The following is a 16,570-nucleotide window of genomic DNA, read 5'->3' as shown; positions in this document are numbered from 1 at the left end:
CTCAACCCCTGGTAGCTGACAATGAGCAGGCAGTTTTAACTTAGGAGACAGATATGTAAAGCATTTAAATACACCAATACATTTAGGTAAGACACAACACACAATAAAAACCCCACACCAATTTATAAAATTAGGAAATATTATTTTCTTATATATGCCACCAAAATGTCAAAAATCCAATATAGGGAACCAGAAATGTGAGTTTTTAAAAACTAAATAAAACAATGAGATTTCTAGTGCTTAAAAGCCAATAGCGCCAATCAGGGACATCTGGTCGCGCTTGACCGGGACCAAGTCACAATTTGAGGCCAACTGCAATGGAGCCCTGCTTAGATATACTGAGCTGGAGGCCTTGGTTAAAATTTTATCTTCAGACTTAGTTGTTTTTCTGGAGCTTTTTCTCTCATCGTCGGGCGAGGCTGTTTGTCAGGCTGGTATCCGATGCAACGTCATCTTCTTGCTTTTCCACGGGCTCTGGTCAAATCCTGGAAGTCTCATCAATGGGGAAAAGCTCCTGAGCTTCAGCGGGATGAATCTGAAATTCAGGCTGGGTCGCGGTTCGGAGGCAGCAGCTTGACTCTCATCGAAAAGTCAGTCTCATTATGGAGCTTTTTCCAAAAGTTGCTCCAAACTTCTCCAAACTTTAGTAACTTATTCCCGAAGATCCCCTTGAGAATTCAAGGCGTCCAAAACATAGATCCAAGGGTCTTGAAGTTCTGAGATGGTCCTTGGAAGTTTGGACCACAATTCCCACAATGCACCTGGCCATGTCTTTAAAAGTCTACTGGACACACTCCAGGCTGGGGACTTCTTGATGGGGATGGTTCAGGGAAGCTCTGCTACCATGTTGCTTTCAGGTAGCCCACTTCCTAATCCTGTCAGAAGCAAGGCAAAGTCCTCAGGGCTGTAGTACCTATGTGTGCAGCAGGAGCAGTCCTTCAGAGAACAGTCCTTTGGGGTGCAGACCAGGGTTCCAGCAGGGCAGTCCTTCTTCTCCTTGTAGTTTCAGGCAGCGGATCTGAGTTGCTGTGCAGTTTGCACATATTTATTCAAATGTCTGGGGGACAAGCAGGGTACACCCCTGCCCAATGTAATGCAAGGTGCCAACTCAATGAATGGCAGCTTTCTCTAAAGTGTGGCATAGTCTTGTCTCACAAAGCACCGCACTCTAAAAATCCAAGATGGTGGATTTCTCTCCAGCAGAGTAGTACCTGGCTAAACCAACCTACCAGTGTGGTTCAGTTCCATTAACACCCCACTCGAGACCATCTGCAAATTTCATTCATTGGCCTGCCATCTGCCTGGGAGGGGAAGGAGGAGGGGCAGGAGGTAGGCCTGGCTGGCATTCCTTTCTGTCCTGTTTTATTTGAAGCCCAGTTTGATGTACCCAGCCCCCTTTCTGGCCTCTTCTATGCAGCTGCAGAACTCCTCCCATCAGATAACCTCTGGCCACACAATGCAGGACATTTTGTCACGTCATCAAAGCAGACTGGCTAATCCTGTTAGGGCTGACCAATCAGGAGAGGTTAATAAAAGGCTGAATTTTGGCTCACAGAAAAGAAAGTCTTGTAACTCCTTTTCTATGATAGTTATGACAATTCCAACAGCGAATTGTTGGATTTATCATTAGCGATCTTTTGAGTCATTGAATAACATTTCTAGCTCCTTCCTAGCAATAATAATACTTACAAAAAATATTGTAATGTCAGTCTATGGAGCTAGGTATCTACAATGGGGAAAACAAAATGGGCAGTTTTCCCCTCACCATGGCATATAAAACATGATGTATATGTAAAAGTATGGTAGAGTAGCACTTTGGAAGTAGCTTTAATTCCCAAGTCGAAATTACATATATTTTGCTTTTAAGTCAGTCTGCAAAGCAGGGCTGTCTTTAAAAGTGACAGCAAGCAACACAGCAGTGCACATTCCAGTGCAAGAAATCCAATAGGCCTCTAAACCTCTCTGCCCAATTTTACACTAGAGGGTTGATGGGAATTTGAACCCCTCCTTGCCTTATTATATACTAGGAATTTACAGGGGTCTGTTGTTGCTAATTGTAATTATACCTAATTACCATATAATTTTTTGTCCGCGCACTGGCCCGGTGCTTGGCTTGCGGAGCCCAGGGCACATTCAGAGTCAGTTACCACCAGTATCAGTCAGAAAACAGAAAAAAGGGGGGAACAGGGCTATAGGGATGACCTTCTCACAGGCATTATAAATTTCTTATGACAGAAACTGATATTCAGATGTTCATGTGTCTAGCACTCATATGAGAAAGGCACAAATGACCTTCAAAAATATTCAACTAATGTAAACTCATAGGTGCTGAGCTAGCACCTTTAACCAAGTGTTGTCATGCAGGAGAGAAAGGCTAAATACGTCAGAGTCTGTACGGCCTGTAGAACTATGGTTAACAAGGACAACATCATGATGCTGGTAAAGCATCATGGCATCAGCTGTTACAGTAATGTTGAGCATTTGTGCAATTTCTCTACAGCAACAAAGCATTTTGGCATGAAATGCCGTACAAGGGAACCATATCCCAGCACATTATAAGTTAGAAGTTTTGTGTGCTTACATATTGAAGATAATGGGTTCGAATGGTGATGAATCTTAATAGCATGACAGAACTCTCATTTATCGTACAGACATATATAGATACAGGTTCATTATGAAATGAGCCTTGTTATGGCGATTCATGTAAGAAAACGTGTTCTTTGAGGACAGTTGCGACTGATGTGACTGGGGTGTGAGAGAACAGTGGAATATGAAGAAGGCTCCAGTGTATGGGGCTAATAAGTGAAATGATTGAAATCTTGATGCTGCGCATAGACATGTGGGTGTGACTATGAGGTTTTTTATTGGCTTAACATAGGTTGTGATTCGGGATTTATCCGTTCATGCTTCAGGAGATAGTTCGTGAAGTAGTAATTTATGACTTTGAAAAACCGAATCAATAGTTTGTAGAGAGCTCACCTATTTCTGGTCAGTCAGCCAGCTTGGTGGCAGTACTGAGATGCTGTGTATCTTGAAGTAAAATATAATTGTGGTGAAGTTTAGGATCTTATGCAGTAGAATAAAAGCAAAAAGTGGGAGTCTAACCATCAGACAGTTATGGTAGTCATGTTTGCTAGTGGGGACATCAGTGTCTTGGCTAATTGGGAAATTATTTGATGGATTTTCGATATGTTCACCTTTGCAATCAGGCTGCTTTCATTGTTCTAGTTATGAGGATTTTTAGCTATATTGAGGGGGTTTGACATTTTCAAATTGAATATTTACCTGAACTACCATTCCGGCAATTTTTTGAGTGTGAAATGCATTTCGTGGTTATGCATAATTTCATGTAAATACGCTATAGCAAATTACATGAGTTTCACACACTACTACTACGCATAGGGTAGATGGTGTCAAACCAGGTACAGTTGGGAATCCGAGCTGGTTAAATTACACCCTGTGCAACTGCAATGCCATGAAGAATGATCGTGAAGTAGGAGGGGGATTTGCGGGTGAGGGGGTGTTGGAGTAGTTGAGATTTTCGTTAGGTGATTTTTCATGCGATTCTTTGTGCAGCTGCAATCACTATAACAAATCCATATTGGGAATTGTACTTTCTTACACATGCAATAAACATGGGTGGAAATTCATTTATCAACAGAGAGCAAGGTACATGTGATAGGTGATTGAGGGGGGAGAGAAAAGTATTGGTTGTCAACACACGTCATTGAAGGCGAGAGTTGGGAGTGAGGGAATGAGGCCTGATAGTAAGGGATTTAGCATTTGTGATATTGGAAGTGCTGCTAGGTAGAACATTTTCATACATGTTGAGATTTTCCATGGTTACGTTTTTCGGCCTGGAGTACACACATTTTGGATTTGAAACTAGATTTTGGGAGTGATCCATACCTATGGACCACATGATTACATCTCTAGATATAGTTAGATAGCTGTAGATATAGTTAATGAAAATCAAACGTTTATGTCAGTATGTCAGAAGTTGATAAAAATATGTGAATTTCATTATGGGTTTGAGCTCATTCTGAATTTGATTTAGGAATGCTTCTTGGGCATTTGTTGGGGGTTTACATTTGATGATAGAGATCTTCTGTGGTGGGCCCGGTGTTAGAGGGATGGAAGTGTTTTAGTATGATGTTTGGGGGAGGAGCTTATGGTAGGTGGTGAGTGAGTGTCTTAGAAGTCACCTTCAGATTGAATGAGTTTCTGTGTGAATGTGTGTAGTTAAGGAGTCAGTATTTAGCAACGAGTGGTCAAAAAGAAATTGAGGAAGTAGGATATGATGTTCATGATTGTTCCGATTAAGGTTAATGTTCCTAAGAATGATGAGTGAGTTTGAGGTTGATGGTGTTTTTAAAACCCCATAAAGTCATCAAAGAAAGTACCACTGTTTCCTAGTGGGCAGTGAATGACTGCTATATTGATGTTAAATAGAGCATTAACACTAGCATAGCAGTTTTAGAAAGATGCAACGAAAGGGTTAATACTGGGCTGGTTGAAGTTAAAAGTGATTTTTTAAAAATGTCAACCCCTCTGCTTTTTTGCTTGTTGCGTAGTGTGTGTGAGGAAAAAAAGACAAGTATGGTATGAATGACTGGCAGTGGTGTTGTATCATTTGTAGTGATCCACGTCTCATTGATTGGCTGGGCATTGTAGGAGGAGATGAGAGTCAAATTTATCAGTAATGTATGTAGTCTTGTTGCAGATGGATCAGACATTACAAAGACTAAAAGATAAAGGGCAACGTATAGTGTTACAATATTTGAGTTGGTAGAGTCGAGGTTGGTAAGCGATGTGGTTGGAGAAAGATTTGTCTCAAGAAGTGGTGGAGAAAAGGTAGACAAGTATGTGCTAGAAGGCAATGGGTGAGAGTGTTGGTGCAATGGATACGTGGGACCAGTTTTGTAGTCCAACATTTTGGGCAGGTGGTATATTAGTAGGATGGATTTGGTAATTGAATATAGCATGATGTCGGTGGAAATAGGATTCTATAACAGCGATAGGCCTGCATTTGGTGGGGATAATTGTGCAGGCAGCGTGGTTATGGGGTGCATAGGAACGTATTACTAAGAGTTGCAGCCCTATAGTAGAGTTATGTGGAAATTTTTGTTGATTGGCTAAGAGTGATTAAATTGTAATGTGTTTTAAAAACAGGAGGCAGCATTGGTGCACCGACAGAATAATGAAAATAAGTGACAATTTAAACATTTGTATTCATTGTCTAATATCAGGAGAATAGATTTGCAGCACATGAAGGAGTAAATATGTATGTAGATGGCAAGTGCAGTACACCTGTGAAAAGGGAATATCGTTTCTTAGTTTTTAATTGGATACTTAAAGGTGCCCTAGAGATTTGCTAGATGCTATCCGTGTGCCACATACAATTAATGTTGCAAGATTGGGGGTACTCTTAGTGCTACATACAAGGAGTCTGAAATAGAGTGTGTGACGGTGTAGAGATCGGAATCATGACACAGAAAGGATAACGGAAGAGGAAATCAATATGCACAGACCCTGACTTGACATACACAAGGGCAACTCGAATGGTTGAGGGGAACAAAGACTTTCACATCAGGATACACAAAGGTGACTAATGAGAGAAGAGAGACATTGGGTAGAGCCCTCGACATAGGAGCACTGAGGGAGATCTGAAGAGACATATGTGTGAGCCATGGAAAGTTTATCTATTTACATGTGTTTGATTTTTAAAAATCGAGGAATGTTCAAAGTAAATACATGCAATGTTCACCTTTGCTGTAGTTTGCTTCCACATTTTTGCTAATAAATTGAGGAAGATTAGGAAGATGAATGCGCATTTCCACTATCATTTTGTGCATTAGTTTTCTGGGAGTACCATTGGGAATGTTTGTGAATTTCCAAAAGTCGTTAAATCACGCTAAAATGAAGAGAAACATCTTACAGTGTAAATGTACACTTTTTATTTTGTAAATCAGGCCCTTAGCTTGAACATTCACATTCTAAATTCTGTATTCTCAGGATCAGTTGATGTTGACATTCTTAGATGGAATTTAGCCCAGTTACAACCTTTTGTTACAGTGGAAAGTCTTCAGTAATTATTTATGGCAAAGTGTATTTCATAAGGTCGGCCATGCATAATGCATGCAGCACTCACAAACATGTATTTTTGTGGGCATTCAGAAGCAATTTGAATAGTATTTTCTACCATGGAAATACAGGCGAATTTACTCAAAAGGCAGGGAAGAAAACATCCAGGATTGTTTAGGCTGTAGGACAAGACAGTTCCAGAAAGAGATAAATATTTTTTCTCGTGGGTGTTTTCTATACAAATGCACAAATCCACTGAACTGATTCAGGCAGTCCTCACTAGTAAGTGTAGATGAGGAGAGGAAAACATGGTAGTTTATGTTTTGTACACATCTTTACATAGTCATGCGGATATGCACGTAACAACTAAAAGCTGGAAATCATATTTCCAACTATGTGCTACAACTTTGTGGGTAGGGACAATGATTCGTATAAAATCTAAAGGTATACCTCACACAAATGAGATGGCATGTCCTTGGGTGTACACCTACAAGGGGAGGTTTAAACTGGGGAAAGATTGAAGAAGCAACAGGGTTGTGTTAAATGGCTATGTCAAAAAGTATTGCCCCCCCCCAACCATTCCTGATGCATGAAATTCTACAAGGATCAAGAAAGAGAAGATTAAAACGTACTTTATACTGGGGTGTGAAATATCCCCCTTCACAACCAAACCATCCTGTGTAGAGTTAGGCTTGCTTTCTAAACTCACTCAATGGAAAACGAATTTGTATTAAAACAATTTCCACAACTGTTTTGTCTTCCAATCCAGCTCTGTTGTAATTGCAGGAATAATTAAAAGTGTATTTCAAGAGGAGACGATATTAACATGGGAGGCTTGGGTTCATACCTCTATCCTGTAGAGAGCAATTGCACGTGGATAATGTGAAAACATGCAGTAACAAAACCGTTGAGCTCCAATATGCTCATTTGGGGCAAGTAGATGGTAGACTGGAGTGCTTCTCACCAATTATAATGCAATAGTTCTGGTAAACACGAAGCTTTAGATATGTGACTGGTGGTCTAGTGGGGAGCTCATGGCAATAGCAGAGTACCTTGTTACTGTGAAACTGCTTGCTGATTGAATGGTGTCCGAAGTTACCATGACCTGAGACAAAGATAGATAGATAGATAGATAGATAGATAGATGGATAGATAGATAGATAGATAGATAGATAGATAGATAGATAGATAGATAGATAGATAGATAGATAGATAGGCAGATAGGCAGATAAATGGTACTCCAGGGTAGCCATGCACAAGGTGCTAGGCACCAGAAACTTCTGGTGGGACACCCCATTGAGCAACATGGCCCCGTACACTGGGTACCTTGGTGTTAGTCATATCATCTCACAACTAAAACTTAAAATATGCATGTGTTTTAAGGTGATATCCAAATGCACCTATGGTTGAGGGCGAGGACATATATTTCTTCATCATAATTTCTGAGAGCAAGAAAGAAAGGTGGAAAGGAAGGAAAAAGAGAAAGGTAACAAAATTGTGAGATAAACAGACAGGCAGTGCAAGATTGTGGACGAAAGAGATATGAAGTGGAATCAAGACTAAGCAGCCTTGGTATTTAGCTACCACAGCATTTTGCAGTGCACCAGCAGGCAGCAGGTACTTTTTTTTTTTTTTACAAAAATAAGCACTGCTCACAACAACATCTCTGTGTTTGAAGTGACCATGGACTTAAGTGTTTGCCTGGATTACTTAAATTTCAGGCTTTTAACGTGCCTCCTTTCCCTGGGCAATATGATCGGAGGGATGTTGCAGCTATTTTACTAAAACCCGAATTTTATGACAGTTTACAATAATCAAACTTACTACAATCAATGATCCGCTGGCAGGTGGCAAACGTTTGCGGGCGGTACAGAGCTCAAGTGAGGCAATGCAGGGACTAAAATAGCCATGGTCATGTCTAATGCCAACTAATCTCAGCAGAAGGTTAGTGAAACTGACATCAACTATAGATTTGATGGGATTTTTCCTAATAGGCCAGTTAATATTCTTTCTGTACTATGGAAACTATTTCTGTAGTAGTTTTAGAATATCTTACATACAAAATATTGTACATTTTTTCCAAACAATGTTCTTTTTTGTCGATCCGCTGGATATAAAAACAGATTTGTTCAGTACCTTGAAGTTAGTAAGATGAAACTACTTCCAACATCGTTGACGTTGTCAACTGCACACACACATCCACACTGACACTCAACATTCAGACATATTGACTGAGAAGCTATCTACATGGACATTTGCAGATAGAACAAGATATCTGCACGCAACCCTACACAAAAGATCACCACTCCTACATCCACCAAATTGCATAGACAAGCTGATACACACCCACACACGTATGCATACCTTCAAGCACCTATGCACGTAGATCACTTAATATGTAGTTGCCCATACTAAAAAAACAGGGGACACGTTGTGCTGTGCGCCATATCGACTAAGAAATGACATTATCTTGCTTCCTTCCTAGCGCTGGCTCACTAATAGGCAGCCTAGCACCACACACACACCTTTGCACCATTGTGCAAGTGTTTGTGCATGATGTCTAGTATAGGTTTTGTACTGTGAGTGTACCCTTCCAATACAAAATGCTATGGGGTATATTTATAAGGAACTAGTGCATCAGCTCTGATGCACCCGTTTCCTTGTGCTGCCCTGCGCCCCCCTAACGACACCATGGTAGCGTTGTATTTACAATATAGAGCACCATGGTGCTCGTTAGCACAACTGCACCAAAATTTTTGGTACAGTACTGGCGCTTTGCTGGACTAGCGCCGAAAATGTTGTTGCTAGTCCAGCAAAGCTGAGGGAGACCCATAGGATAAAGCACTAGCGTCACTGTAACGCCTGCCCTGGGCAGGCATTAAAAAGTGATGCTAGAATGGCGCAGTGAATTCTTGTAAATTTCACTGCACCATTTGTTTGGGTCTTCCTGCGGGGGAACGCCTACCTGGAGCAGCTATAATGTGGTGCAGGGGTTTACAAACTTGCACCATATTGTTAATATGCCACAGGGTGAGAGACTGTTTAGCGCCACCCTAGCATTAAAAAAAAAATTATGCTACTGCGGCGGTAAGGGGCGCAAGGGGCTTGAAAATATGCCCCAATGTGTGGACCAACTTCAAACCTTTGCTACTTTAGATATGTGTACACATGCAAAGTGGGAAAAGTTAGGGGACATAATGCCAGATTCATACCGGCATTATTTTTTGGCACAACGCCCTGTATACTATTGTCAGTAGATAGGACCTTGCATCAGAAACCTTAGATGGTATCATGGGAATACTCACCTACCATCCATGAAACGCCCAGCCTGAGACAAAGTAATGCAAAGAAGCGCAAGTTTCTTCTTTGCATTAGTTTCAGAAACTTTTCCAGCTCAAGTTTTGCACTGGAAGTTAATCCAAAATAAACATTTTGCACAGTTTTCCTTTACTTATGTGATGCAAAACAAGTGCAAAATGTTAATAAACTTGCCCCGTTTGGTTCCTTAATTAAGGCTTTATGTTGCTCTAACGTCATTCAAAGGACTTGGAAATGAGATGCTTTTCCTCAAACTGGATCAGGATGCCATAGCTAGCCTCAGGTATTTGGTTGCATAAATGAGAGCAGAAGAGGAATATAGGTTGCTTAAGAGGGAGCTAGGGAATGGAAGAGGGTAGGCATTAGGCAGTATAAATGAAGGTAGTCAGAGAAGGGAATCAGGGCTTGCCAGAGACAGTAAAATTGTAAGATTGTCCAAGAGATTGGGGAGGGGATAGGACAGGGAGGCCTAGACACCAATGTCGATAAATCAACATACAAAGATGACAAGCACAGACAGTGAAAATATATAGCCACGCTCACAAAAGAGAGACAGTCAGACAGCATATTAGTATACAGTCATAAAGAGACAGAGAGACAAAGGGCCGTATTTATACTTTTTGGCGCACAACTGCGCCAACGCAGTTGTGCGTCAAAAAATTTAACGCCGGCTAACGCCATTCCAAACCGCCATGCGGGCGCCTTATTTATGGAATGACGTTAGCCGGCGGAGCTGCCTGGTGTGCGTAAAAAAAATGACTTACACCAGGCAGCGCCGGCGTAGGGGAAAATGGAGCTTGGGCGTCAAAAAATGGGGCAAGTCAGGCTGAGGCAAAATTTTCACCTCAACCCGATTTGCGCCATTTTTTTTTACTCCCAACCCCCATTTAAATGACTCCTGTCTTAGCAAAGACAGGAGTCATGCCCCCTTGCCCAATGGCCATGCCCAGGGGACTTATGTCCCCTGGGCATGGTAATTGGGCATAGTGGCATGTAGGGGGGCACAAATCAGGCCCCCCTATGCCACCCAAAAAAAAAAAAGAAAAATACTTACCTGAACTTACCTTAAGTTCCCTGGGATGGGTCCCTCCATCCATGGGCGTCCTCCTGGGGTGGGCAAGGGTGGCAGGGGGTGTCCCGGGGGGCATGGGAGGGCACCTCTGGGCTCCTTCCAGGCGTAAAAAAATGACGCTAAAGCGACTGGACGTCAGTTTTTTTGACCCGCCCACTCCTGGGCGTCATTTTTGCCCGGGAGTGTAAATACGGCGCACATGCCTCAGAGTCATTTTTTAGAAGGGAACGCCTACCTTGCATATCATTAACGCAAGGAAGGTGTCCACGCTAAAAAATGACGCAAACTCCAAGATCTTTGGCGCTAGACGGGTCTAACGCCAAAGTATAAATATGGAGTTAGTTTTGCGTCGGATTTGCGTAAAAAAAAATGACGCAAATCCGGCGCAAACAGAGTATAAATATGCCCCAAAGGGACAAAAAGAGTGATGATCACATATATATACACTTTTTAATGTTTATTTAATTTTTAAACTCTTTCCTGAATAAATACGTTTTTGGTAGAGGACAGAAATGCATCAATAACTGCTCAAATTACTTCTTCTGAGTGGTCGAATATATTAGTTTGCCTGTCCATTCAATGACTATCATCTTTGAAAGACCCTATTCGTAACAATAGAGTTGTTTTTTAATTTGATCTTTATTAGGTATTAGCGGGGTACAATGAAAGGTCCGATACAGTACTCAATGTAATCAATCATCAGTAAATTTGTAGAGACTGGATATTGTAGGACCCTGGGTATTCATGTGCTCTATAGTAGACCGTAGTGGAGTGGCCGACCTACTGGTGGGGTGGGGAAGAAAAGGTGGCCCCTGTCTCCCCAAGTTCAGGCTGTATGTGAGGGAAGTCCCACACTTCCACAAAATTAGAACCCCGCTGATCTACCCCCCAGCAGGTATGTGAGTTCCCTATTCTAAGCGACAACCAGTGGAGCCCTCAGAGTGCCCCCACCCCCTGCAGTTGCCCCAGTCACTGCTTCTTTAGGGTGGTCACCCTTCCAGGTCGGGTTCCAATGATAATAGTGTCATCTCCCACCCCGTGATTTGGTTGGTACATCCCGTATGCCAGCAGAGTCGATGCAGCATGTCATCCTCTGCTGTCGCCCATCAGCGCACATATCTTTGTCATGCTGCGAGTGGTGGTGCTGACTCTGCCCTCCAGTGCATCACTTTCAGTCATCTGCCAGGCCTGGCACAAGATCCACAAACCTATTTCTTGCTTTGTCCATCTCAAGATGGGGCATCAGACCGAGTAGACATGTTTTGGAGGTTTAGAGGTGCTGTCGGCCCGTGACTTGTGTAACGTATATTCACACAGCAGTCTAAAATGGCTGCACTACTGCACATTGCTATATCATTTGATAAAGGTCTGTGTGTTTGCTCCCCTCCTGTGACGTGTGCATCACCATGCCAAATATCCGATGCAGACACGATGGGATGAGGAGCATATGGTGGACAAAGTTAAACTGTTGCAACTTTAGCCGTGTGCTCCTTCAGACCCTCGAGGTGTTGCTCCTGTCCGCCTCTGTTAGCTCAGTCTACTCTGCATGTCCTGGCTCCAGAGATCCTTCATGCCAGTAAGGGCTCTACCCACCGCCTGGATCAGTGCTCCATATCTTAACAATAGAGGGTTCTGTGCAAGTCCATTCCACCCTTGACCTCTTAGCTATGATCATAAATATGTTGCACTGTAACTCAGTACTTGAAACTCGTTAAGACAAATATATGACACACCTAGGTTTGCAGATAGTTCCATATACATCAAACACCGTTTACCAAATCCCGACCTTTACATTTTTCAAATAGTTGTTATTTAATTAATTGATTTATTGAAGCAGAAGAGGAACAGGAAGGCCGGAATGCTTTGATTTGTTAAATGGAAGCACATAACCAGACATATAGGGGGTTATTACAACTTTGGAGGAGGTGTTAATCCGTCCCAAAAGTGACGGTAAAGTGACGGATATACCACCAGCCGTATTACGAGTCCATTATATCCTATGGAACTCGTAATACGGCTGGTGGTATATCCGTCACTTTACCGTCACTTTTGGGACGGATTAACACCTCCTCAAAAGTTGTAATAACCCCCATTGTGCTCAGCATAGATGGAACAACTTAGGCATCAATATATTTTCTTTTGCATTCCTGTTTTCAAATTATGGCATTTCGCGAGAAGGAGAAAAATAAAAAAACATGTACTATGCATTCGCATTTGAATCATCTTAATGCACTTAGCAAACATTTGATATTTATGATGCCTTTATTGAGGTTTGCCATTTGCAACATGCAATTCAAGCACTACACACATTATTGTTAATCCTTGATCATGCCTAGTTATCAAATGCTGTTTATTTCACCTACTGATAACTGCTTTTGTGCAGTACATTTCTGTAATGCCAGGCGTGTGAAGACACAGAGCCCTACTTTAAAAATGAGAATATGGAGAATATAATACCATTGGTCAAAATTTGTATGGAGCACACAGCTATCACAATAAGCACTGCTTGAAAAAAGTCTCTCTGCACAAATGCACTTTATTAGCTCCAGTGGACCAACAATAAAAACACCAAAAGTTATATTGGCGTGTGATGATAAAGACAATGACACGACTGAGACATCTCTTTTCCTTTAAATCCATCACATGGCAATTATTTAGGCTAAACTACGAGCCATTCTTGCATTTTTATGAGAAATTGACTTAGAAAGGCGACAGCACCATGAAACTGAGGGGCAGATTCAACCCAGTGCAACACCACTTTTACTGCACCCCTTAGCACCCCCCTACCACCCCCATGTGTGCACCATATTTAAAATAAGGTGCACCATGGTGCAGGGTAGGGGCAATAGTGTCAACATTTTAGGCTATTGATATACTGTTCAGGGTTAGCGCCAAAAGTTTGGCACTAACCCCAAACAGTACATAGGGGCCCATTGCAACCAATGGTGTGCTTCCTTTTAACACGTGCTCTGATCAGGCGTTAAAAATGCAATTTGCATTATTTTTTAAGCCCCCCCTTAATGAGGGAATGCCCCCCTTGCATACATTATACCTGGTGCAAGCATAATGTGGCGCAAGGGTGACAAAGTAGCACAATGCATGCATTGCACCACTTTGTAAATTTGGCGCAGAGATTTTGACCCAGTGGGCCACATTAGCATAAAAAAATGGAGCTAATGTGGCACAAGGATGCACTAGGCCCACTTAAATCTGGGCCTGAGTCTTAACAAAAGAGCTGTAATTGAGGACTACATCCGGTACCACCATGTGTTGGCTTCTATATAAGCACAAACTGTGTCTTCATTTACTCCAGAACCTCAGAATAACTGTTCTTTGTTTCTTTTCTTTCCTCTCTTCTTTTCCTCTTGTATTCTACCTCAGGGAAAATCTCTTACGTCAAAGCGGCTAACCAGTCTAGTGCAGTCCAACTAGGAGGCTGGCCTCGTAGCATGGAAGCTGACGGACCATTATACAGCGCCTACGTGTAGCTAACAGACTGCCTGAGAACCAGAGGACATTAAACCAGATGTTGCATGAGCAAGGATCTGAATTGTATATTTTCTTTTGTGTTTACCAAGGCATTACGGACTACGAGGACCTTCTAGCCTTTACAATGCCCCCATTTCAAAAGCTATCTGCTCACGTCGATCTCCATTACAGCTGGATCCCTGTAGATTTTGTTTGTTTTTTTCTGCAAGGTCAAGTACAGTGGAAAAATACGCTTCTGCCAGAAACAACATTTGTTACGACTCACTGTCCGCCATAAACTGGAAAAAAATTATATGAAAAGGAATATGCATATAGTAATAAATATACATATTATGCCATCACATTTATTGCACAATAAATTAGCACAGACGTTTCATTTCACTGATGTTATCACGTTTGAAGAGGAATCCTTGTGTCTTGTCTGTTGTCTATACATTTTTTGTCAATGTTTTCTTGCATTTATTTTTATACCATATTTAAAGAAAACACCTTTTACTCGAAATGTATTAAAATTGATCCTTTTTCTCTGTAAATTTGTGTATGCTGTTTATAGTGCTGTTTTATCTTACATTAAAAGATGGCGAATCTCTTCCCTTTTGGCAAATCTGCTTCCCAGCCTTTGACCTTACACTGTTGAATGGATACAAAAAGGTAAACAGATGATGAATGATAAAGGGGCTCCTTATCTGGCAATTGAAGCCCATTATGTCTTCCTCTCATGACTCAGCCTTTTTATCGTCTGGCAGAGACAGCTGTAGCTCTACAAGATCATATTGCATCCACATGTAATACACGGAAAAGCAATAGGTCAGACTCTCTCAGATATTGGTAATTTGAAATGGCGTTCACATGTTGGATCAGCACACATTACAATCATTTGGAACATTAGTTGTGACGTATGAAGAAGGTTTTCGTCCTTACTGTATGAGTCAGCTAGGTACATCTCTGAGATGCTACGGGTTGGTGCCCATAACAGATTATTAGTAGCTAACTCTGATTTCGAACAAATAATATTGCCAACTGCTCAAAAGGCACCGAAAAGAGAGTACCAATGAGGTGGAGTACCAGTGTCACAGAAAAAACCCATGAAATAAACAGATAAAAACGTCCCTACAGTCATAGTCCGGTCGGGTGGGCCCACATTTACTCTGACACTGCCAAATGAGCCTTATTGAAAGGGATATTGAGTAAATTGTGTTTTTTGGGTCGTGCAAGCCATGAAAGTATTTAAAAAATGCCAACACACTGGCCCTTTCAAGCTGGACCATCTGGCAATGCCAGAATGACAGAGTGCTCAACAGTACAACCCACGCCGCGTGTCTGCAGTGCTCTTATGTAACAGGATTGCTAGCTGGTGTTATAGTACATTCTTGATTCTGTGTCTTCACTGAGTTCATTCCCTTGTTCCTCTGTGAGGTACTAGACTTTAACCACTCAAATGTGGCCACTTGTTGGGTTAGTAATTTTGAGAGATTGAGATATAGGGGAGGAACCATGGAAAATGTGCAGGTAAGAGGAGTGATCGAGTAATGCATTGCCATTTACTAGAAGGCTGTTGAGACATTCGCAGAAGAAACGTTTTAAGGCACCGTAAAAGTGGGCAATTGCCCAGGCCCCATACCTTACAAGGGGACCCCCGAGAAAGCTCTAGTTTACTGAATGTTTTTGTATCTTAACCTTTATTTCAATGGTGTTAAATAACATAGGGTGTGAATTAGCAAAAAATGGGTAATACAATTCAAAGTTGCTCTAAACATGCACATTCAACATATTTCTTGGCTGGGGTGCCCAAAATCCTTAAAATGACACTGATACACAGATTTTTTTAAATGCATTTGATTATCTTATGGGGAGATTTAAAACACATCTAAGTACAGACAAGTCATTATTTGAAGTAGTTTAATATCATAATATCAAAAGTAACGTATAAAGAAAAATAAATGGAATAAAGATTAAGGTCACTCTTCTATTTAGCTTGATGCTATCATTGGATCAGGACGTCTTCATTTGATTCTTGTATTAGGAAATGCATGCCTCTCATTTATCACACACAAAGCAGATAATTGATGAATGCATTTTTTTAATGATTTAATTTATTATATTTTTAGAGTTCTCTAAAGCAATTGATTGGACATTTTGATGAAATGATACAAATGATAGTAAAATGATTAGAAAGAACAGAGTACAAAGCTAGATGCTGAAAAAAGACCACGTTGACGAGACGAAAAATAAACAGTGGCAAAGTCAATAGGCTCTGCTCTAAAAGGCTGAGTTATTTGTAAGATTTTGATAGCTCCGCTGACCTCTCAAAATATACTTGTATCACAAACAATCATGCACTACCATCCCAGAACAGAGAAAACCACATACTTCCGACTGGGGACTTATATCTTGAATTGCTTCAGGGATTACTATACCAATACTGAGACATACACAGAACTCTCACAAAGTAATATAAGACGGACCTGTATCATGAACTGGAGTTTAAATGGCAAAACATCCATCAAGCTCTTACAATGTACCTCTACACCAATGTGTATCTTAGACCAGCACCAATGCTGAGAAATGTATAAAGCTCTCACAGTGTATTTCATAGCTGTCAAATTC

At 41.3% G+C, this 16,570-nt stretch overlaps 1 protein-coding gene across 2 annotated transcripts in view; it reads left to right on the top strand.

The window, feature by feature from the left end:
- RGS7 (regulator of G protein signaling 7) overlaps positions 1-15,891 on the top strand; it is a 1,783,260-nt gene extending 1,767,369 nt beyond the window's left edge. The window contains exon 18 of one of the 2 annotated variants that reach the window (XM_069234688.1): positions 13,856-15,891. Coding sequence is in view for 1 of the 2 variants with exons in the window: in XM_069234689.1 (XP_069090790.1) it covers positions 13,856-13,906 (51 nt within the window). In the remaining variant the exon portion in view is untranslated. The remainder of the gene's footprint in view (positions 1-13,855) is intronic. The other variant, XM_069234689.1, reaches the window with a different exon arrangement.
- The last annotated feature ends 679 nt before the right edge of the window (positions 15,892-16,570 follow it).

Source organism: Pleurodeles waltl, chromosome 5, assembly GCF_031143425.1.
Source record: "Pleurodeles waltl isolate 20211129_DDA chromosome 5, aPleWal1.hap1.20221129, whole genome shotgun sequence".
Classification (NCBI taxonomy): Eukaryota; Metazoa; Chordata; class Amphibia; order Caudata; family Salamandridae; genus Pleurodeles; species Pleurodeles waltl.
The sequence above is the reverse complement of the archived record's forward strand: the minus strand, read 5'-3'. Positions and strand labels throughout refer to the sequence as shown.